Source organism: Entelurus aequoreus, linkage group LG09, assembly GCF_033978785.1.
Source record: "Entelurus aequoreus isolate RoL-2023_Sb linkage group LG09, RoL_Eaeq_v1.1, whole genome shotgun sequence".
In the NCBI taxonomy this organism is placed as follows: domain Eukaryota; kingdom Metazoa; phylum Chordata; class Actinopteri; order Syngnathiformes; family Syngnathidae; genus Entelurus; species Entelurus aequoreus.
The window spans coordinates 22,447,345-22,471,411 of record NC_084739.1 but is presented as its reverse complement, the minus strand read 5'-3'; the positions used below and the strand labels follow the sequence as shown (position 1 = coordinate 22,471,411).

The 24,067-nt window shown below is 38.8% G+C and overlaps 2 protein-coding genes across 7 annotated transcripts in view; both read left to right on the top strand.

Annotated features, from left to right (window-relative positions):
- The window catches only part of thbs2a (thrombospondin 2a), a 34,778-nt gene extending 19,381 nt beyond the window's left edge, over positions 1-15,397 (top strand). The window contains exons 16-23 of one of the 2 annotated variants that reach the window (XM_062058343.1): positions 29-147; positions 222-456; positions 7,481-7,708; positions 7,799-8,070; positions 8,138-8,235; positions 9,423-9,562; positions 14,010-14,040; positions 14,373-15,397. In XM_062058343.1, coding sequence (XP_061914327.1) covers positions 29-147; positions 222-456; positions 7,481-7,708; positions 7,799-8,070; positions 8,138-8,235; positions 9,423-9,562; positions 14,010-14,040; positions 14,373-14,376 — 1,127 coding nt within the window. In that variant the 3' untranslated portion in view covers positions 14,377-15,397. The remainder of the gene's footprint in view (positions 1-28; positions 148-221; positions 457-7,480; positions 7,709-7,798; positions 8,071-8,137; positions 8,236-9,422; positions 9,563-14,009; positions 14,041-14,372) is intronic. The other variant, XM_062058344.1, reaches the window with a different exon arrangement.
- Positions 15,398-18,368: 2,971 nt separating this feature from the next.
- Positions 18,369-24,067, top strand: part of agpat4 (1-acylglycerol-3-phosphate O-acyltransferase 4 (lysophosphatidic acid acyltransferase, delta)) — a 49,155-nt gene continuing 43,456 nt past the window's right edge. For 3 of the 5 annotated variants that reach the window (XM_062058348.1, XM_062058345.1, XM_062058349.1), the window contains exons 1-2: positions 18,369-18,475; positions 18,893-19,029. In XM_062058348.1, the coding sequence (XP_061914332.1) occupies positions 18,926-19,029 (104 nt within the window). In that variant the 5' untranslated portion in view covers positions 18,369-18,475; positions 18,893-18,925. The remainder of the gene's footprint in view (positions 18,476-18,892; positions 19,030-24,067) is intronic. The other 2 variants (XM_062058350.1, XM_062058353.1) reach the window with 2 other exon arrangements.

Here is a 24,067-nt window from a genome sequence, read left to right as displayed (position 1 = left end):
CCTATATAATCCACCGTTGTTTACTTAGAAATTCTGAATGAGAATGACAACTGCCCACTTGTGTACAACACTGACCAGAAGGACACAGACATGGATGGAGTCGGTGACCAGTGTGACAACTGTCCGCTGCTGCACAACCCTGAACAGGCATGGTCACGCACTGTACCTCCAAGCCACTAAAAGTCATCACACTCCTAATCTTTTGTGTTGTCCCTAAACAGATTGACATAGACAACGACCTGGTGGGAGATCAGTGTGACAACAACCAAGACATCGACGAAGACGGCCATCAGAACAACCTGGACAACTGCCCATATGTGGCCAATTCTAACCAGGCAGACCATGACAAGGACGGCAAAGGAGACGCTTGCGACTATGATGACGATGACGACGGCATACCCGATGACAGGGACAACTGCAGGTTGACACCCAACGCAGACCAGCTTGACTCTGATGGTAAGGTGGTTTGGTTTTTTACCTCGATCATGTTAAAATTACTATTCCACAAAGTCAAAATACCGACACAGCAATTTAAACTTACTCGATCACAAGTAGGAGTCCTACATTTGTTAAGTATTAAAAAATTCAAGTTTGACAATGTCGTCACCCTTTTTCCTCATTCTTTAAATGTAAAATGTAAGTTAACAACATTACACAGAGAATCAAGGTTAAAACTACATATACAGTATATGTGTATGTATGTACTGTATATATATTAGGGTTGTCCCGATACCAATGTTTTGTTTCCGGTACCCTAATGTATTTCAAAACTTTTCAAAATAAAGGAGACCACCAAAAAAATTCATTTTAGGCTTCATTTGAACAAAAAATCCTACAATATGTTTAACATATGATTTTTATTGCACTCAAAGAACAATTTTAGAACATTAAAACAAAAATTAAAATGCTTTAGACACATTGTGCTTTTCTTGTTGCACTCAAAGAACAATTTACAATTTTGTATATTACATATAGCCTGCCATAATCTAGGATTAGGTTAGAATGGAATAGAAAGCTTTATTGACATTCTGATTTATGATTTATGGTTGTCTGTGCTTTAAGTATAATACAATCATTCGTAAATACTAAAAACAATACTATGGCTAAAAGTACACAAATAAGACATGTAGCAGGTAAAACACACATTGTTAAAGATAAAACACAAATTGTAGGAATTTGTTACAAAATTAAGTCATTTCATTTGCATCAGTTTACGTTACGTGCATGGGTGGTTTGGACTCCGCTAATGTTTGGCATCAATCCAAACAGCTGTCTGCGCGTCTACTATCTATATGGGCATAACATAGGAGGTAGTTGACTTTATTACCTGTCGATCTGACTGCTTGTTATTTAATTGTTTAGCTATGTTTGAAGCAAAGGTGGTAATAGTTTAATCATGCCACCTTTGGCGATCCGTGTTTTAAAACAGAGCTTGCAGCGTGGCGCTTCCATGTTTAAAGCATCATCTTTATCGATAGTTTTGAAGCCCAAATACCTTCATATTGCACTTTACTTTTTATTAACCAGTAGAATTGGCGTTTTTGCCATTTTTCCTCTACTTGCTGTTTCTCCTTGTGCACTTTGTAAGTGTGTGCGCGCTGACACATTAAACATGTTCCGCCGTGCTGTACGTCACTGCCGCATGGCAGCATGCGGATGAAAAACAGTACCGGCATTTTTTAAAGGCAATATAGTACCAGTTTTAATTCATTAGTACCGTGGTACTTTATTAGTACCAGTATACTGTACACCGGTATACTGTACAACCTTGTACTGTACAACTCTAATATATATATATATATATATATATATATATATATATATGAAAGCACTTGTGAGAAAAAAACATTGCGTTCCTGAAACAAGCATTAAGCATTTTTTTACAGTACCTCAAATTCAAACTGCCCTTTAATGTATTTTCATTAAATATAAGATACAGAATTTGAGATTTAAAAGCTCCACAATCTGGGTCACCACTTATTGTTTGCCAAAGCACTGGTAAGAAGCACTGATGTCGAATCGTTCATACACTGAATCAAATCGTATCGAATCATTCATACACTAAATCGAATTGCATCGAATTGTTCTGTTTTATAAAGGAATCGTTTTGAATCGCATCATAACCCATGTTCACGATGCGAATCTAATCGTCCATAACAAATAGATTTACATATATATATATATATGAATGAGTGTAAAAAATAATCGGTACAAATCGATAACCGATTTTAACTTTTGAGATACGAATACATCGTTTGACGAGCCTCTGGATCGATCGATATTTAGATATATATACAGGTATATATATATATGGATCGGTCGATGTCCTGTTGGAAAGTCATATATCGGTTGACTGGAGATCTGTTATAAAATATGGCCGTTCTAGTCTTTCGAGACTTCTGTGATGACGTATAACGAGACTAACATTCTCGTTAGCGACTGTCGACAACAACAGAGCAACATAGCAGGCAGCTCCGAAAGTGTTAACAAACAATTCTCCTCCAAATAGGGATGCAAACCGAGTACAAGTATTTTTAGGTAACAGTTCCTAATTGGGTCGGTTCAAGTGGACCGTTAAAATTCTAGACTAATGATACTGCTATCCGTACTTTTTTTATCCATCTGACCGTCGTAATTATGGCATGGAAACATTCATTCAGGTGCCGCTGCAAAGCATAAAAAAAGACACGGCGGAACAGCCAATCTCAGTCAAACTTTTACCGCCCCACTTCTGGGTACGCGGAAGTAAACCGAATCATAGATTTGCGCAAAAACACACTCTAAATGCTGAAAGTTGTATGAATTGCCGCAATGAGATGCTGTCATTGAGAAGAAAAGGGGAAATAATTTTTACCGTGCACTGGACAAACACGCACCTCCATGGAGCCGTGCCAGCCAGGAACCAGCACTCTACATGGCATTGCGTGTTACACCTTTCTGAGGCCATTTCTGTGCTTGCCTCAGCAACACACGGCCACCTCAAACCATCAAACTAACTCCAAAATACAGAGCCTAACATTTCCCAAATGACTTTTACGTGTCAGGTGATGTTATTTTTGAAAATATGATGACTACATAATAATAATAATACATTTTATTTATAAGGCGCCTTTCTGGGCACTCAAGGACACCGTACAAAATCAAAACAATAAAAATCAAATTCGATAAAAACAACAATAGTAACAACAACAAAGATAGAGAAGAAAAGATGATTACAATGAATAGGCAGTCAGGAATAGGTGTGTTTTGAGTCTTGATTTGAAGAGGGATATTGAGTCTAGGTTACGAAGGTCTGGTGGCAAAGAGTTCCAAAGATGTGGGGCAGAGCGGCTGAAAGCTCGGGCACCTATAAAGCTGTGTGAAATACACCTGCCACTACTGCAGCCAGTTGTGGACGCGATCAGCGATTAAACATGTTCATTGGTAAGTTGATGATAACTTGATAGCTTCTAATACTAAAGTTGGACTACTGTGTTGTTATAACACCTCTCTACTTGATGTGCAGCTTGCTTTTCTCTGTATTTAATTGTTGCTACTTGAGCAAACAACAGTAATTACCTGGTAGCTTTTCCAAAAGTGTTTCGCTTACATCCTCTTTTCTTAAAGTTTATGGATTGCAATGCACTGAAGTTGTTAGTTCTACTATTTGTACATAATTAATACAGGAACTGTCTTTTTGTCTGTGTACATTTAAAAATCAAACACATGACAATGTTCTGACTTGAGACATGATACACAAAACTTTTTTTTCACCATGCAGAGATTCCATCTGCATCAAATCGTATCGCATCAAACCGCATCGAATTGTAATGTTCTAAAATGAATTGCTACTGAATCGTATCGTAACCCATGTATCCAGATTCATATCAAATCGGCATTTACGGTAGAGATGCACACCCCTAATATATATATATATATATATATATATATATATATATATATATATATATATATATATATATATATATATATATATATATATATATATATATATATATATATATATATATATATATATATATATATATATATATATATATATATATATATATATATATATATATATATATATATATATATATATGAGATAGGGCTAAAATTATGATTGTTTATTAGATGGTAGATTATGATGACTCCAGTATCGCAGCAGCTGACATGGAAATTGTTAACTGTTTATATTGGCACCTTATTACTTGTTGGGGAACTTTATTTTATTTAATAATTGGAGACTGTCAAGTGGAATACATTATTACATTGTCCCTGACCTTGCATTGCTAAATAATTTGTATATTATAGTCTGCAGTGTTTAGTGACAAGCGTGTGGGTTGTTGAGGTAATTAGTGGTTGTTCAGAAAGGAAAAGTCGAACTTAAAACTTTTCCTAAAATCTGTAAACATCCACTTTAAAATCTATCTATCAACTCTGCATACATGCCTGCACACAGTAATTGCACCTGTGATGATGACACTCGCTCACTTTTTGTTGTCACTTCTTTTGATGTTGCACTTGAAATGTGGCGGTGGAAAGTCAACTTCTGTGCTGTCGTGGGTGATGTCATTCAGCATGACTTCAGCGAGAAGCCCAGAAGGGCACATGCCAGCTTATTAAATTTTTATTTGTTTTAGCTTGGCTCTTGATTAGTTTGCTGTGCCCAAATTGTGCAGGGTTACCTGAAGTTTATACAGCTGTGTGTGTAACTGGAAACAGACTGCCGATGAGGAAGGCCCTTGGTCAAGCTGATGCGTTCACTCTCTTCACAGCTTGTCATATAGTGTTTATTTGACAGAAGTGTAGCCTCGTGTGCCATAACAAACATGATGACAGAAAGCAGCAAGCTACTTCCATGCGGCGGCCTTCATGACTCACTGGCCGTCTTTCCACTGGGAACTCCAAGCCTGCTGCATGGCTTGACTGGACCTCGGATAGCATCAGTGGAAGTTATCACGGCATGACAAAAGATGGCTCCCCTTTCAGTTTCACTGACTTGGAAATTGTGTTTAACTACACTCACTGGCTCCTTCATTAGGTATTAAAAAAAAATACACATATACAGTACAAAGAGATAGGCATCGTGTAGAGCAAGAACATACCACTAACAAAAGTGATTTTTGTTTGTTCGTTTCCTAGTTCACAGAGTATGACAGAGGATTATGGGGGTGTACCATTATTGATTGTGGGGAGAGACTAATTGTTGCATCACAACTTAAATGGCAAAGAAACAAATACTTCCTCCTCTGAAAAAGTGAAAAACACTATGGTACTTATCTTTGTGTTGTATGTCAGTCCATTTGTTTGTTCGGCTACTTTTTGGTTCATTGTACAGTCCTTCAACCATCCATCCATCTTCTTCCACCTATCCGAGGTCATGTTGAGGATACAGCAGCCTAAGAAGAGAAGCCCGGACTTCCTTCTTCCCGGCTACTTTGTCCAAATCCTCCCAGGGTATCCCGAAGCATTCCGACCCCAGCTTGGAGACAGTCTCTCCAACATGTCCTGAGTCTCCCCCGAAGACCCCTACTGGTTGAACGTACCCCAAACAATGAGGTGTTCAGGAGCCACCTTATTTGGCTCCTCTCGATGTGGAGGAGCAGCATGACTGTGTTCTTGCCGAATGACGAGAGTTTCTTATTCTATCTCTAAGGGAGAGCCCTGCTTACACTACAAAGGAGACTCATTTTGTTTGCTTTTACCTGCAATGTTGTCCTTTCAGTCACTACCCATGACCTAAGGTAAGAGTGGGAACGTAGATTGACCGGTCAATTCAGAGCTTTGCCTTCTAGCTCAGCTCCTTCTACACCACAACTTACAAATGCCTTTCTGCAGATGCCGCACGGATCCGCCTGTCGATCTTACAATCCAGTCTTTCCTCACTCTTGAACAAGGTACTTGAACGTCTCCACTTGGTGGCAGGATTTCATTCTACCCACATTCAGTTGTGAACCAATCCAGTGAGAGCAAGCAAGACCAAGTGGACCAAGCTCGGACATGGGTCATACAAAGACCGGACCACCAAAACCAGGCCCCTATTCTTCTGGAGAACTCCTCACAGGATTTCCTGAGAGACATGTAAAGAGGTTGAACAAACTCCAATGCATCGTCAAGGACACTACCGAGAGTATAGAGTTGGTCCACAGTTACACGGCCAGGATGAAAACCGCACTGATCCTCTTGATTATGAGGTTTGACTATCCGGTACCAGTCCCTCCGGATAGACCATAATAGGAAGGAAGAGGAGTGTGATCCCACAACAGTTGGGACACACTCTACGTTTTGTTTTTTGTTTTTTGGAAAAAGGGAACTACCACCCTGGCCAAATTCAAAGCATCGCCCCTGAAGTCCACTCGATGCTGCGGTCCTGTCAACTAAGACAGCCCCACAGCATTCAGAGCATTGAAGAATTCCAGGCAGATCGCATCCACCACGCGGATCGCATCCACCCCGTGGAGCTTTTCGGCAACCTCAGCTCCAGAGATAGGACAGCTCGCTGTTGAGTACCCATACATGTCTATGAATGTTCTCATTCATCCAGGTCATTGCCATCTCAGGGCATTCAATCGATTGAAACTGGACTGTTTGGTTTGTCTTAGAATATGTTTTGCCTCTCATCTGAGTAAGCTTCATTAGTTTGTGCTCATAGGCTTAGATTGGTCAAATCTAGTTAGTTTTCAACCTTGACATAGATGGCTTCCCTCACTCCTCTTTTGTACCATCCGTCCTCCCTGTCCATAATCTGTACATTTTTGTTCTCAAAGGAGTGCTGTTTCTCCCTGAGCCGTGCCATGTGTCGGCTTAGAGGTTGTTTTGTTTCCCCAATATATAAATCAGTGCATTTATCATTACAATGGATAGCATACACCGTGTCCGAGTTTTTGCCTCAGTGACCATCAAAGCTTCACATAGCTTGGCCTGTCTGTACTTGTCAGCTACCTCCGGAGTCCCATGGGCCTAGAAGGCCCGATAAGAATCCTTCTTCAGCTTGAGGGCATCTCTCACTGCTGATAAGATAGTAGTAGACTATTTTTTTAAAGACTGAATATAAAAAGTATTACCAGATTAGAGTAAATCCATTCCATTGCATTATTCCTTAAATTGAATGGGTTCTATCAATGCCATACTTCCATAGAGGCTGTGTAGTTATTTTGTAATCCTGCTAACTGACAAGTCAACCAACCAACCAAAAGCAATTATAACAATACGATACAATGGTGATAATGCTCAGTTTTGATGAGGAAGTATCTCTTTGTCAACGTTTTTCTGTATTAAAGAATGTAACTGCACTGCATCGTACTAAGAACCACGTCACTGTGGTTACATTACAGAACCTAATTTTAGGTTTATTTTTTTATTCACAATTGTGTTTGTTTATGCACACAAAATACCTAAAGCTCTCTCTGTCATACTACTGACATGTTTTTAATATTTGAAAGATTATTATGAAGTTGAATTTCCTGTTGAAAACTTCAATTGTCTTTTAAAACAGGTGATGGAAGGGGTGATGCCTGCAAAGACGACTTTGACAACGACAATATCCCAGACATCATTGATGTGTGTCCAGAGAACAGTGCCATCAGCTTCACAGACTTCAGGAAGTTCCAGATGGTCCATTTGGACCCAAAGGGAACCACTCAAATCGACCCCAACTGGGTGGTAAGGCACCAGGGCAAAGAGCTTGTTCAGACTGCCAACTCCGACCCGGGCATTGCAGTAGGTGAGGACCACACGTGTAAACTCCCTTACATTAAACTCATGCCAAAGTTGTGTTACAAGGGAAAGTTCATTCTTCTTTTTTTGAAACCAGGCTTTGATGAGTTCAGTGCGGTGGACTTCAGCGGCACGATGTACGTGAACACAGACAGGGACGACGACTTCGCTGGTTTCGTTTTCGGCTACCAGTCGAGCGGGCGCTTTTATGTGGTTATGTGGAAGCAGATCACACAAACCTACTGGGAAGACAAACCATCCAAGGCTTTTGGCATCTCTGGCGTGTCGCTCAAAGTGGTCAACTCGACCACTGGCACTGGAGAACACCTCAGGAATGCTTTGTGGCACACGGGCAACACTCCTGGAGAGGTAAGCTATTTTCGCTGTATGCTTTAAAAGCTCTGGCCTTCATTTTTATGTTATTCATTTCACATAGGTACGAACTCTGTGGCATGACCCAAAGAATATTGGCTGGAAAGATTACACAGCTTACAGGTGGCACCTCATCCACAGACCAAAGACTGGTTTCATAAGGTAAAACGTTCACTCTTATTCTATCATAAATTAACAATCGACAGTTGCCATATTTATTAATAGGAATGTTCCGACCAGGCTTTTATGCTGCCGATTCCGATAATGATCATCCAAGAGTGAGATTGGCCGATACAATACTGATATCGATCACATGTATTAAGTGTAAATATAATTATGGTGAGTGCTATTGACATTTTAACCTTATCAACACAATAATATATAATAAACTAGTTCCTTATTTTCCTTTATCAAATAAATTGTTTGAGCAAAACAAAGTCAACAGTACACAATAACTAAACAAAAGCAAAAACACTGCCACTGATTTAAATAATTTGGTGTTTCTCCTGTATCCAGGGATTTTTTCCCAGCTTGTAAACATTAATAAAAATAGCAACAAAAAGATTTAGAGAAAATAAAAATATCAACCTAATCACTTTAGTATTGATCATATACTGATACTACCCTTGGTATCCACATTACCAATTTATGGATTGATCCGCTCTCTTACGTCTGGTGTACTGACAGTGACAATGCTGACACACCAACAGTTGTTGTTATAACATCCTCTCTCAAGACTCTTATTAATTTTGCTCCTGGTGTGTAATATGTTTAGCCTTGTCCTCCAGTGATCGTGATCATTTATAATAATACTTACGATAATAGAAAATGCAGTTTATTTTCTGTAATGGAGGTGATTATTATTAGCTTAGGGGAGCGGCTCCCCACTTTGTAAGGCGATACTTAATTTAGCTGCTAGCCACTTGTCAGCCGGGAGACTAAAAATAAATACAATCAGAGGGGGTTGGCGTTTTTGATTGGCATTAAAAGGCAATAATTGTCAATGGCGATCACATACTTTTTCACAAAAATTGACCAATACAGATAGGTGGCAAATCGATCGGCACATGCCTATTTATAATTACAGTATATTTGTATAGGACATAAACTCACCTGCCTAAATCTAACGCTGAAATCACTTTAGATGTATGAATTTAACAACACAGTAACAATAATAAAGTTTACACCACTGCACACAGCTACCATACTAATCCGCTCTGACAGACTCATTCAAAATTAGCATTATTGTATTTGTAAAGGCAGGTTTGTTGATATTTCATGTCATTTGTCATTTGAGTACGCATCATGCAGACGTTTAGAGTGTTGTGTGTTTGTCATGTTGTTTGCAGGGTTGTTGTGTACGAAGGTAAACAGATCATGGCCGATTCTGGCCCAGTTTATGACAAGACATTTGCTGGCGGAAGGTTAGGATTGTTCGTCTTCTCACAAGAGCTGGTCTTCTTCTCCGACCTCAAGTATGAGTGCAGAGGTTAGTAAACATTTTTTTATATTCTCAGCGTTTGCAAAGTAATAGTTTGATACCCTTACATCCTTATACTGTCTCCTTCCTGTGTGTAAGTGGCCAATTATGTGGAATATCGTTTTTTATCAGTGTGTATTTCTGTGGTTATCAGCCATTGCCATCAGATAGCAATACTGAGTGTAAAAATAAAAGCATTGCTGTTTTAAGGAGTTAGAAATGTCATAAAACTTAGTTTCTACTCGAGCTGGGTGATAAAGCAATATCGAGACATATCGCGATAGACAAGTAATCTATATCAATAAAAAATGCTTTTGATAAAACGTTCAGTATATATATTTTTTCTTTTGTCGGAATAAACCCGAAGTTGCAAAGGAAGGTTGCTTGCATGAACAAATGTAATCGCTCTCTGGTAACCGAGCAATGCAGGAAGTGATAACTGATCAGTGAGAGTGACATGCTAACAGCCAATCGGATAACTGTATCAACAATCAATTTTGGTTGTGCTGCAGGGAGCGAATAAATTGTCGATAAATAGAAAGTCACCTCGACATGGCGTTTTAGAAAAAAAATTCTGGTATTACCACACCACATTAGCCACACTCACCCAAAGCACAGCCGTAACTTCCTGGCAATATGCAGAAAATAGTTATTCTCATGTTTATCTATGTTTACATTTTTACGCTTTGCACTTTTTTGTTACACTTTATTAAGCAATTCTTACGTTTTCTTTATTTTTACACCTTTATTGTAAGAAAGTATTGTTAAGTGTTCAATTTGATTTTAGAATTTTGTCTCGAGTGATTGTTTGACTGTTTTCAATGGTTGTGTTGACATATCCTTTCCTTTCTGCCTTGATACCTGTAGGGATTATAATCAGAGGAAGGTTGCATTTTAAATACAAATATTTCTATTCAATATATTTTTCTCCTCGTCCTTATTTTTGATAAAATATAAATAATTATCGATATTGACCGACATAAATCTCTTATATCGGGATTGTTTTCAACCATATCGCCCAGACCCAGTTTTTGCACATTATGAATGACATTGCATCCTTTCCACTTGCCACAATGCACTGACACCCTGGATCTCTGCATTTTGACTGACTTATTAGCGGAGCTGGCATTGCACACAATCCTCCCACATTTAGATTTTTCCCAACTCCTATATGAATAAACGGACAAACTGGACACTTTATTAGGCACACTCTAATGAGATCCAATACAAGAGCTGTATTTAAAAAAGTCTTCCTTTACAGCAATAATGATCACCTTTAATTTGTTGCCAGTACCTCTACCAAAGAAAACTACTATGGTGAAACAGTTTATATGTTTATTTGGGGTTACCCACATATGCGGTCCTCTCCAAGGTTTCTCATAGTCATTCACCGACGTCCCACTGGGGTGAGTTTTTCCTTGCCCGTATGTGGGCTCTGTACCGAGGATGTCGTTGTGGCTTGTACAGCCCTTTGAGACACTTGTGATTTAGGGCTATATAAATAAACATTGATTGATTGATTGATTTTTAATGATGTTGTAGGAGTAATGTGTCCCAAAAATGTGAGCACCTAAAATGAGAACATTCTATCATGTTCTGTATTTGTTTGTTCAACTTATGTGAGAATTCATGATGAAAAACCTCCTTCCTTGGACATACCACCCCTAGCTAAATGGGTCTACCCTGTATATACGCTTACCACCACTCTACGAATTATAGCTTTGTAAAGAATCAGGCTTTTGCTACACATCCTAGAAAAAAAAGTTATACATTGTTTTATTTGATATCAGAATCAGAATTACAAGAGTTTTTATTGCCATTGTTTGAGAACGGGTTCACAAACTAGTAATTTTACTTGGCGCAATCGTGCAACATAACACACATATAACACAGAATAGAATAACATGAGCTGTAACTGAGCTATCAGATCTTGTTATTGTTCATGTGTCTGATGGACGAGGGGAAAAAACTGTTCAGGTGGCGGGAGGTGTGGATCTGGATGGACCGTAGTCTCCTGCCTGAGGGGAGAGGGGAGAATATACATCTATAATATATAGAATATATTGCATGTATTAGCCAAGTGCAGCATTACAATGTGTGAGATGAATTAATGTGCACACTTTGGAGACACAGCTCATTAGCATTAAAGCTTCAGACACACAAAGTAGTAGGGCTTACTAAAAGCACTTTTAAACTGTTTCAATTCCAGCATCAAGGATACATTTTAGGCAACACAGTATAATGGAACATTGACACTGTTGTTGAAAAATTATTGAAAAATAGTTCATACAGGACATTTAACCTCAAAGAAGAAAATATGTAATCAAGTCAATCGAAGCACACTTGTCAACCAAACAGGTGACAAAGGCTGACTTTTTTGTCCTTTCAGTAATTTTTGTGCGTATTTTGGCCATAATTTCTGTTGTGTTACTTCATTATAAATAATGTTTAATGTTATATTTTAAAATGCCCAATTTTTTCAGAGATGTATTATATACTGGCAATTATTAGACAATACCCTAAAGACAAACAGGACATAAAAGGGCATAAAAACATTTTGGATTCATTTTTGTTTTACTTTTTTTACTCACATCTCTCAATCAACTTCAACCCGTAACAACAATACCAAACATGTGATGTTTTTTCCCATTTTAACCATTTTAAGGTATTTTGATTAAATTATGTCACAGTTTTCATTTAATATACATTTGCATAACATGAGTCATTTTACTCATTTAAACCTGTTACATTATCTGATCATAGAGGGCATTCAAAGGTGTCAATTTTTAAATAATGTATTACATGTTTGATATTTTTGATTAGGACTGATTTTTTTTAATACATTTTTGAAAAAAAAAAATCCTGAATGTTTTTACACTCTTTAGAGACTTCAAAACGTTTATGTCCTGATTGGCTTTGAAGATACAGTAATTAAAATCGAATGTCCCCAGAGGTTTAATAATTGCACAACAATATTTTTCTTAGTGAGTAATGGTTTGATTTTTGTGTCACTAAATTCAAACGTGCAGCAAGTGCATTTTATACAGCACTTTCCATTGGCTGTAGTTAAAATGTGCGTGTATCCTTAATATTGTAGCCTTTCTGAAGAGAATATTAAATATACTGTGTTTGGAAATGACAAATGCTACTTATTGGGTTACAGTGCATTCGTAAAGTATTTACAGTGCTTCACTTTTTACACATTTTGTAATGAATTAATTCATTTTTGTTCACACAATTCTACAGACAAGACCCCATAATGACATCGTAAAAAGTTTTGTTTTTTTTCAAATGTAATAAAAATAAAAAAATAGAAAATCACATAAAAAATATGTATTTACAGCTTTTGCTCAATACTTTGATGATACACCTTTGGCAGCAATTACAGCCTCAAGTCTTTTTGAATACGATGCCACAAGCTTGGCACACTTATCTTTGGGCAGTTTCGCCCATTCCTCTTTGCAGCACCTCTAAAGCTCCATCAGGTTGGATGGGAAGCGTTGGTTTTCATCCAGGATGTCTCTTTACATTGCTGCATTCATCTTAGTCTAGTCAGGGAGGTGACCAAGAACCCGATGGTCACTCTGTCAAAGCTACAGCATTTCTCTGTGGAGCGAGAAGAACAACCATCTGTGCGTCAATCCACCAATCAGGCCTGTATAGTATGGCGGCCAGAAGGAAGCCATTTTTTAGTAAAAAGTAAAAAATGCACCTAAAATTCTCTCAGACCATGAGAAACTAAATTCTCTGGTCTGATGAGAAAAATATTTAACTCTTTGGCGTGAATGCCAGGCATCATATTTGGAGGAAACCAGGCACCTCTCATCACCATGCCAATAAATCAAATCAAATCAAATCAACTTTATTTATAAAGCACATTTAAAATTTACCACAGGGGTAGCCAAAGTGCTGTACAATGGGCAGGTTAAAAGATAACAAGAGAACCAAGCAAACACAACACAACACAAACAGAGCACGATAAAAAATAAATAAATAAATACCACCCCTTCAGTGAAGCATGGTGGCGGCAGCATCATGCTGTGGGGATGTTTTTTAGTGGCAGGAACTGAGAGACTAGTCAGGATAGAGGAAAATATGAAAACAGCAATCTATTATTTTCTAATTTAAAAAAAAACTTGAGGCTTAATTGCTGCCAAAAGTGACAAACTACCGAACAAAGGCCATGACTACGTACATGTATTTTTTTTGTTTTTTATTTTTGATAAATTTGAAAGAAAAAAAAAAAAAACTTTTCTCATTGTACCAATGGGGTATTGTGTGTAGAATTTTGAGGACAAAAATATATTTGTTCAAATTTGGAACATAAAATAAATGTGGTAGAAAGTGTGGCACTGTGAATAAGTTGCACTGTATGTTCCTGTATGTAAGTAATGTGAGCACATCTCAGTAGCCAATCACAGGGAAAACTCTTAAAACATGTCTTTTTAATACTCAGATGAGATGGAGTTGCCGACTGGGTTGCCAAGGTAACGGCGTGTGTGTTACATGTTGTTTTGTTGTCCCAAGCTGAAATTTGTTGTAAAATAAAAAAAAGTCCTGCTTTGGTGTTTTTGCACTCGTCCGCTTCTTTGTGTACAATGCACCACCAGATGCATTGTGGAAGACCTTGTGTGTTTGTGCGCCTGTGTGTGTTCCAAGGACTTCCAACTTTCTATCCATTATTTAAAAGTGGAAAACCTTGCAGTCTTCTTGCAATCACTCACGACGAGTGCGGCCCACTTTTGACTTTTGCCAGTTGTTTTGCATTCTGATTACAAACACGCAGCTAATAGCCGTTATTTTCTCCATGTTTCCACAGATAAATGAATCAAGATGGCAAGCGGGCGAGCTTAAAGTAAACAGTGTGTGGTCACTGAATACATTTCTACATATATGAGAGACTTTCCATGCTTTTCCAGTGGAGAGGAAATTAGGACTCTGATTTCCTGTTGTCCGGGTGACTTGTATGTATACTTTTCCCTCGCTGGAGGTGGGGGGGTCAGAGGAACTGACATGAATGAATATGACAAAAACTATGCAGAATATTTCATTATAACTAATGTACTTATGACTACATTTTAAATAATTCATTGTACAACCACTTAGAGTCTGTATGTGCTTTTCTACAACCCAAGTGGGATCTTTTTTTCATGGCTTGTGTACAGTATGTGACAGTATCTGTAACCAAAACATCATTTTACTGTTCTTTTTTTTTTTTTAGCATTTTGCTCATTCTTTTCATCCTGAATGCATTAATGGAGGACGTGAATGAAATTTTCTTTTTTTATAGTAAAGACCAAAGATGTTTATACTTAAAGTCTGTATTATAATTCCATTTGTAAATTATTTATGCTTGTTTTTGTTTGCATTTTTTTGCTAGAGTTTGTAAATAATTATTTATTTGTTTACACTGACAAAGCGCCTAATTAAGAGTCCTAAATGTCCACAAGAAAGAATAATCCGTTTAAGGATGTGATAATAATTTCCAGGCAAAGGTTTACTAAATTTGTCCGCCAGCTTGCACCGTTCGCTTAAATGCAATTTAGATGCTTGTTGACTTTGACAGCAACATTAGTTTATAAGGAAGTGAAATCATCTGTTTTTGAGGGGTTTTTTCATCTTAATTCTCTGGAACATCATGATGGAGACATTAACACATTAACAGCTCAGAGTCTGGGGTTTTTACGTGCAGTCATTATGTGTAATGGCCTCATTAACAGTGTGAATATTCATGGTAACCATTCCTAAAAATAAAAAAAAGTTTATTTGTCTGGGTAGAAATTAGGTTATGTCTTCTTCCAGGTCTGCTTTGCAACTTCCCATGCACAAAATGTCAATGTTTTTGTTGTGTTTTATAAATAAATCACTTTTACACTATTTTGTTAAGAATCTTATTGAATGTATTTAACAATCTCTCTCATTTCAGTTTTTAAGAATTAGCACAACAATTTTATACCTCTATTTTTCAGGAATAACAGTCCTAGTGTGTGAATGTGAGTGTGAATGTTGTCTGTCTATCTGTGTTGGCCCTGCGATGAGGTGGCGACTTGTCCAGGGTGTACCCCGCCATCCGCCCGATTGGAGCTGAGATATGCTCCAGCGACCCCAAAAGGGAATAAGCGGTAGAAAATGGATGGATGGAACATTTGGACAGTGGACAATTGTAACTATAACCACTGTGAATCTTTGGGTGTCCCACGATTCGATTCAATATTGATTCTTGGGGTCACGATTCGATTCAAAATCGATTTTTTTTTTCCAATTCAACACTATTCTCGATTCAAAAACTATTTTTTCCCGATTCAAAAGGATTCTCTATTCATTCAATACATAGGATTTCAGCAGGATCTACCCCAGTCTGCTGACATGCAAACAGAGTAGTAGATTTTTGTAAAACGCTTTTATAATTGTAAAGGACAATGTTTTATCAACTGATTGCAATAATGTAAATTTGTTTTAACTATTAAATGAACCAAAAATATGACTTATTTTATCTTTGTGAAAATATTGGACACAGTGTGTTGTCAAGCTTATGAGATGCGATGCAAGTGCAAGCCACTGTGACACTATTGTTCTTTTTTTTTTATTTTTAGAAATGTCTAATGATAATGTCAATGAGGGATTTTTAATCACTGCTATGTTGAAATTGTAACTAATATTGATACTGTTGTTGATAATATTCATTTTTGTTTCACTACTTTTGGTTTGTTCTGTGTCGTGTTTGTGTCTCCTCTCAATTGCTCTGTTTATTGCAGTTCTGAGTGTTGCTGGGTCGGGTTTGGTTTTGGAATTGGATAGCATTGTTATGGTATTGCTGTGTATTGTTGTGTTGGATTGATTAATTTAAAAAAATAATAATTAAAAAAAAATTGAATTTTTAAAAATGAGAATCGATTCTGAATCGCGATACGAATTTGAATCGATTTTTTCCCACACCCCTAATAACCACCATTTTTAACACTGAGATGAAACACATTTTCATGTGGCATCCTCAAAATGCCTTCTCTGGAGATCCTGCGTGTTTGTGGCTCACTTTTAAATAAAATAAAAACATTGATAAACAGCAGTGAGACCAATGTGTATATGCCTGCGTCCTGACATGCCCTTAGACCAGATGTCAGCAACCCGCGGCTCTAAAGCCGCATGCAGCTCTTTAGCCCCGCCCTAGTGGCTCCCTTCTCAGTTCCATTTCGAAAGTAATGGAAAAAATAGTTTATGAACATGTCGATGGTTACCTTGCCACTAATAAACTCATGTACAAATTCCAATTCGGCTTCAGAACTAACTACTCCACTGACACATGCCTTCTCTATCTGACCGACCACATCAAACATGAGGTGGACGCGGGCAAATACTGCGGCATGGTCATGCTGGACCTTCAGAAGGCCTTTGACACCGTTAACCACGCTATACTGTTGGATAAGCTCAGAGCGATCTGATTTGATAAAACCTCATCGAGCTGGATGCAATCTTACTTGGAGGGGAGGAAACAGGTGGTAGAGGTGAACGGCACCGTGTCCCCCCCCCCCCCCCCCCCTCAGTAAGCTGTGGAGTCCCCCAAGGCAGCATATTAGGGCCTTTACTGTTCCTAATATACAGTACATAAACGATATGTCATCAGCATGAGACTGTGAATTGTTCTTGTTTGCGGATGACTCGGCCCTGCTGGTATCAGACAAGGACAAGTCACAGGTGGGAAAAAAACTTAAGGCTTTTTTTTTTTATTAAATCAACATAAAAAACACAAGATACACTTACAATTAGTACACTAACCCAAGAAACCTCCCTCCCCCATTTACACTCATTCACACAAAAGGGTTGTTTCTTTCTGTTACTAATATTCTGGTTCCTACATTATATATCAATATAGATCAATACAGTCTGCAAGGGATACAGTCCGTAAGCACACATGATAGTGCGTGCTGCTGGTCCACTAATAGTACTAACCTTTAACAGTTAATTTTACTCATTTTCATTAATTACTAGTTTCTATGTAACTGTTTTTACATTGTTTTACTTTCTTTTTTATTCAAGAAAATGTTTTTAATTTATTTATCTTATTATTATTATTATTTTTTTTTTTTAAAGGACCTTATCTTCACCATACCTGGTTGTCCAAATTAGGCATAACAATGTGTTAATTCCACGACTATATATATCGGTAACGGTTGATATCGGTATCGGTAATTAAGAGTTAGACAATATCGTAATATCGGATATCGGCAAAAAGCCATTATCGGACATCCCTAATTATAAGGCTTTTAATTTTTTGCGGCTCCACACAGATATTTGTTTGTATTTTTGGTCCAATATGGCTCTTTCAGCATTTTGGGTTGCCGACCCCTGCCTGAGACAAACGATGCGGTATGCTTTGGATTAAATCTAAATCTTGAATCTTACATTTAGATTTAGATTCAACATTTAGGTTTAGATTTAAGATATACTGCAATGAGGTGGCGACATGTCCAGGGTGTTGCCTATTTATTTATTTATTTCTGTTTAGTCCATGTTCAGCTCCCTCAGCATTTTAGTGCCCTTTTATGCAAAACCAACTCTTATTACCTATTGGTACCTGCTGTTGGAATCTGCATAGGTCCCGAAATGTTGAAATCAAACCGTGGAAGCATTGTGGAGATATTTATAAATCTATCATACTTTCCCGAAAGAGCAGTTTGGAATTTGCCCCCTTTGTGACGTCCACTGGTGACGTCAGCTCCATCTTTTGGCTGCTTTGTCCCGCCCCGAGTCCATTTTTTCTAAAACAATCACCGGGCTGAATGTATCTCTCCCTGGCCAATCACGCAACCGGGTCCATCTTTCCAAACGCCTATCAATCTTTTAGCTGGCCAATCACAGAGTGAATGCAAACATGTCCCGCCCCCCCGCGCGCTACTTCCTGAGCCACCACTCGTAAATTGAAAGGTAAGCACGTTTGTGTTGATCTATTTCGCCTTATTTGGCAGCAATATATTTGTTAGTATTGTTCCGTACTACGCTATTGTTATTCCCCCTTATTTTGACTATAATGTCGTCCAAACACCCCAAAAGTTAAACAAGTGTGTGGCTTGTTTGCCCCAATTAGACGCAGGTAACAAGTCCTGCACCAAGGCAACGAAAGGCATTTATTTCGTGTCAAAATGTATATTGAAACTGTTGCCATTTCTAATATAAAGTAGTGTAAAGTTCTTACTTATATCTGTCAGTAAACTCACCATGAAAGCGCTAAAACATACCAGTATAGTGAGTTTACATTATTCACCCAAGAAACTTTAGTTAGTAGAGAGTTCCGGTCGGACGGTTTTTCACGGGATACGTTTCCGGCCTTGTTGTTGTTTCCAGATGAGGAGATGCTGCGCCGTTGTTGATTGTTGAATGTCATTAAAACAGTTAGCTCCATCTTTTGACACTTCTTCCACCCCCGTCCTTGCACGCTACACCACTACAACAAAGATGACGGGGAGAAGACGCTGCCGAAGGTGAGCCACGTAAATAAGACCGCCCACAAATCAACATAAAAAACACAATATATAGATTATATATCAATATAGATCAATACAGTCTGCAGGGATACAGTCCGTAAGCACACATGATTGTATTTCTTTATGAAAAAAAACAAAAACAAACCAAAAGTGGTTGGGGACCACTGATCTAAGACACACGTATGCGGATTTAAAACGCACGTACGTGGATCTAAAACACACGTAAGCGGATCTAAAACACACGTACGTGGATCTAAAACACACATACGCGGATCTAAAACACATATACGCGAATCTAAAACACACGTACGCGGATCTAAAACACATATACGCGGATCTAAAACACATGTACGCGGATCTAAAACACACGTACGCGGATCTAAAACACATATACGCGGATCTAAAACACATATACGCGAATCTAAAACACACGTACGCGGATCTAAAACACATATACGCGGATCTAAAACACATGTACGCGGATCTAAAACACACGTACGCGGATCTAAAACACATATACGCGGATCTAAAACACATATACGCGGATCTAAAACACATGTACGCGGATCTAAAAGACACGTACGCGGATCTAAGACACGTACCGGATCTAAAACACACGTACGCGGATCTATAACACACGTTTGCGGATCCAAAACACACGTACGATGATCTAAAACACGCGTACGCGGATCTAAAACACACATACGCAGATCAAAAACACACGTATGCGGATCTAAAACACGTACGCGGATCTAAAACACATATATGCGGATCTAAAACACACGTACACGAATCTAAAACACACGTACGATGATCTAAAACACACGTACGATGATCTAAAACACACGTACGATGATCTAAAACACACGTACGATGATCGATGATCTAAAACACACGTACGATGATCTAAAACACACGTACAATGATCTAAAACACACGTACAATGATCTAAAACACACGTACGTGGATCTAAAACACACATACGCGGATCTAAAACACACATACGCGGATCTAAAACACACATACGCGAATCTAAAACACACGTACGCGGATCTAAAACACATATACGCGGATCTAAAACACACGTACGCGGATCTAAGACACGTACCGGATCTAAAACACACGTACGCGGATCCAAAACACACGTTTGCGGATCCAAAACACACGTAAGCGGATCTAAAACACACGTACGCAGATCAAAAACACACGTACGCGGATCTAAAACACACATACGCAGATCAAAAACACACGTACGCGGATCTAAAACACATATATGCGGATCTAAAACACACGTACGATGATCTAAAACACACGTACAATGATCTAAAACACACGTACGATGATCTAAAACACACGTACGATGATCTAAAACACACGTACGATGATCTAAAACACACGTACGATGAGCTAAAACACACGTACGATGATCTAAAACATGATGATCTAAAACACACGTACGATGAGCTAAAACACACGTACGATGATCTAAAACACACGTACGATGATCTAAAACACACGTACGATGATCTAAAGCACACGTACCGGATGTAAAACACACGTACCGGATCTAAAACACGTACGTGGATCGAAAACACGCACATGATCTAAAACACACGTAAGTGGAACTAAAACACACGTACGATGATCCTAAAACACACATAGGTTGATCTAAAACACACATATGCGGATCTAAAACACACATACGCGGATCTAAAACACACATACCGGATCTAAAACACACATCATCATCGGCGGTGACTCGAAACGAGTATGACGATCCTCCTGGTAGGGGGGGTATCCCTTTATGGAGGATGCCTGTGCGTGACTTTGTTTAACGTGGGGAGACTGGTGCACAGACAGTCACCACACGATCATTGACAGATCCGGGTCAGGGTCCAGTGGCATGGAGTCCAAGACGACTGGGGACCCTTTTCTGCTGCAGCCTTCATCCGCCATCCCAGCCGTTGTGACGCTCAATAGGGTTTACAATCATCCTCCGCCTGTTCCACCGTCTTGGGTTGTTATTTCCCCATAACTGGGCCCACATGGATGTGGGGGTGCCTTCTTCCGCCATCGCAGCCGTTGTGGTAGTTCTTACATCTACTGTCTTCCGCCTGCTCCGCCGTTGAGGTCTTCACCGTATCCCTGGCTAGGGGGCAGTCAGGTACTAGGCCTTTGCCAAGGGCCACCTGGGGTAACAGTAGTAAAGGGGTTAACCTCCTAGTGCCCCAAGACCCCATAGAGGAGCCTCCACTGCGGGATGCACTTTAACGTCATGCCCAGGACACTAAAACAAAAAAAACCCCACACGTACCGGATCTAAAACACACGTACGCGGATCTAAAACACACGTACACGGATCTAAAACACACGTACCGGATCTAAAACACACGTACCGGATCTAAAACAAACGCACAATGATATAAAACACATACCGAATCTAAAACACACGCACCGGATCTAAAACAAATGTACAATGATGTAAAACACATACCGAATCTAAAACACACGTACCGGATCTAAAACACACGTACACAAATTTAAAACACACGTACTGGATCTAAAACACACATACCGGATCTAAAACACATATACGAGGATCTAAAACACACGTACAAGGATCTGAAACACACGTACGCGGATCTAAAACACACCTACACGGATCTAAAACACACGTACGATGATCTAAAACACACATACGATAATCTAAAACACACGTACGATGATCTAAAACACACGTACGCGGATGTGTTTACACACACCCAGATTGATATACAGACACACAAATAAGTACACACGCACGTGAATTGGACTACACGCGCACAGATTGAGATACACTTCTGCAAATCATTTTTCTACAATAATATTTCCATAATTTTGAGAGAGGCTACGATTAAGGCTGAAACGACGCGTCGACGTAGTCGACGTCGTCGACGTCATCGGTTACGTAAATACGTCGACGCCGTTTTTGTGCGTCGACGCGTCACATATTTACGTCACACTACCGTCATGGCGAAACGCAAAGCAGACGATGCGAGCGGTGCGAGCGAGGGGGAAAAAGCACGCCAAAAGTGTGGGAGTATTTCAATAAACGGCCTAATAATGTTGTTGTATGCACATTGTGTCGAGCGGAAATGGCCTATCATAGCAGCACAACGGCTATGAACGAACATTTGAAAAGAAAACCATCAACTAGTCAATCGTGCGCGCGAGCATACGTTGTCATCATTACACAAAAACATGAATGTGTGATTTGTATCTGCTAGGGGTGTAACAGTACGTGTTTTGTATTGAACCGTTTCGGTAAGGGGCTTTCGGTTCGGTACGGGGGTGTACCGAACGAGTTTCTAAGCTAAAGCTAAAGTGTTAACAAGCTGCTTTGCTCCTTCTGCTTCTGTCTCAGCCCGCAGCATTGTCCCACCCACACAAATGATAAATGATAAATGGGTTATACTTGTATAGCGCTTTTCTACCTTCAAGGTACTCAAAGCGCTTTGACAGTATTTCCACATTTACCCATTCACACACACATTCACACACTGATGGAGGGAGCTGCCATGCAAGGCGCTAACCAGCAGCCATCAGAGGCAAAGGGTGAAGTGTCTTGCCCAAGGACACAACGGACGTGACTAGGAAGGTAGCAGGTGGGAATTGAACCCCAGTCACCAGCAACACTCCGATTGCTGGCACAGCCACTCTACCAACTTCGCCACGCCGTCCCTCTCACAACCATCTGATTGGTACACACAAAGCATTATCAGCCAATCAGCAGTGCGTATTCAGAGCGTTATCAGCCAATCAGCAGTGTGTATTCAGAGCGCATGTAGTCAGCGCTTCAGCGTCGAGCAGATAGGTGTTTAGCAGGTGAGCATCAGGCAGCGGACTCTCCCCAAATGATGATAAACACCTCCCAGTCAACTACTAATAACATCACTATGAGCCCGTTGACCTTCTAGAAACTTAAACTGCAGCTCAGCTCACTCGCAGTCCTGGCTTGAGGTGAAGGCTAATTACCTCTCAGTTCCAGCCACATCGACCCCTTTTGAGCGCCTATTTTCAGCTGCTGGGAATATTGTAAACATGAAAAGAACCAGAGCATGTACACATGCTAACCTTTCTTCATTACAACTGTTAGTCACTCACTGGAATGAGTAGAATTGGTTATTGTGTACTGTGTTGGACTGGATGTTTATTTTGCACATTTTAAAAGCAATACTTAATGTTTACAGTGCTCCAGAATATTTAGATTGGCACTTTTTTGTATTGGATGTTTATCTTTATTTTTGCACATTTTAGCAAATAAGCAATACTTTCACTTTTGTTGAAATGTTTACACTGTTGTTACAGAATATTTCGTTTTGCACTTTTTTGTATTGGATGTTTATCTTTATTTTTGCACATTTTACAGCAAAATAAGCAATACTTTTACTTTTGAAATGCTTATACTATTGCAGAATATTAAGATTTGCACTGGATGTTGACTTTTATATTTGCACATTAAAAAGCAAATAAGCTACTTTTAATTTTGTTAAATGTTAAAAGTTTTAAATGTTTACATTGTTACAGAATATTTAGTCATGTTGTTGTCAATGTTGACTGAGTGGCCATACTTCTTTTTTTTTTGTAAATAAAAGCCATGCCTTTTGAAAAAACGGGCCTACATTTATTTTTTCATCTTCATTTTGAATAAAAAAATAATCGGTAAAAGGAAAAATAATCTATAGATTAATCGAAAAAATAATCTATAGATTAACCGATTAATCGAAAAATATTCTATAGATTAATCGATAGAAAAATAATCGTTAGCTGCAGCCTTAGCCACGATGCAAAAAAACGTCTCTCTTTCTGACAAAGACGCTCCAGATTGTTTTTGTTTTTTTTAGCTTTAATGAATCACACAGTAAAATAAATCTAGAATGTGGAATTTACAGGCGCTTGGTGAGTTTTTGTCAGACAAACAAACACACTGAGAAGGATGGTCCTTCTGGGCCTTCCAGGGTCTTCATCTTCCTTCTCCAACACACACAGGGTTAAG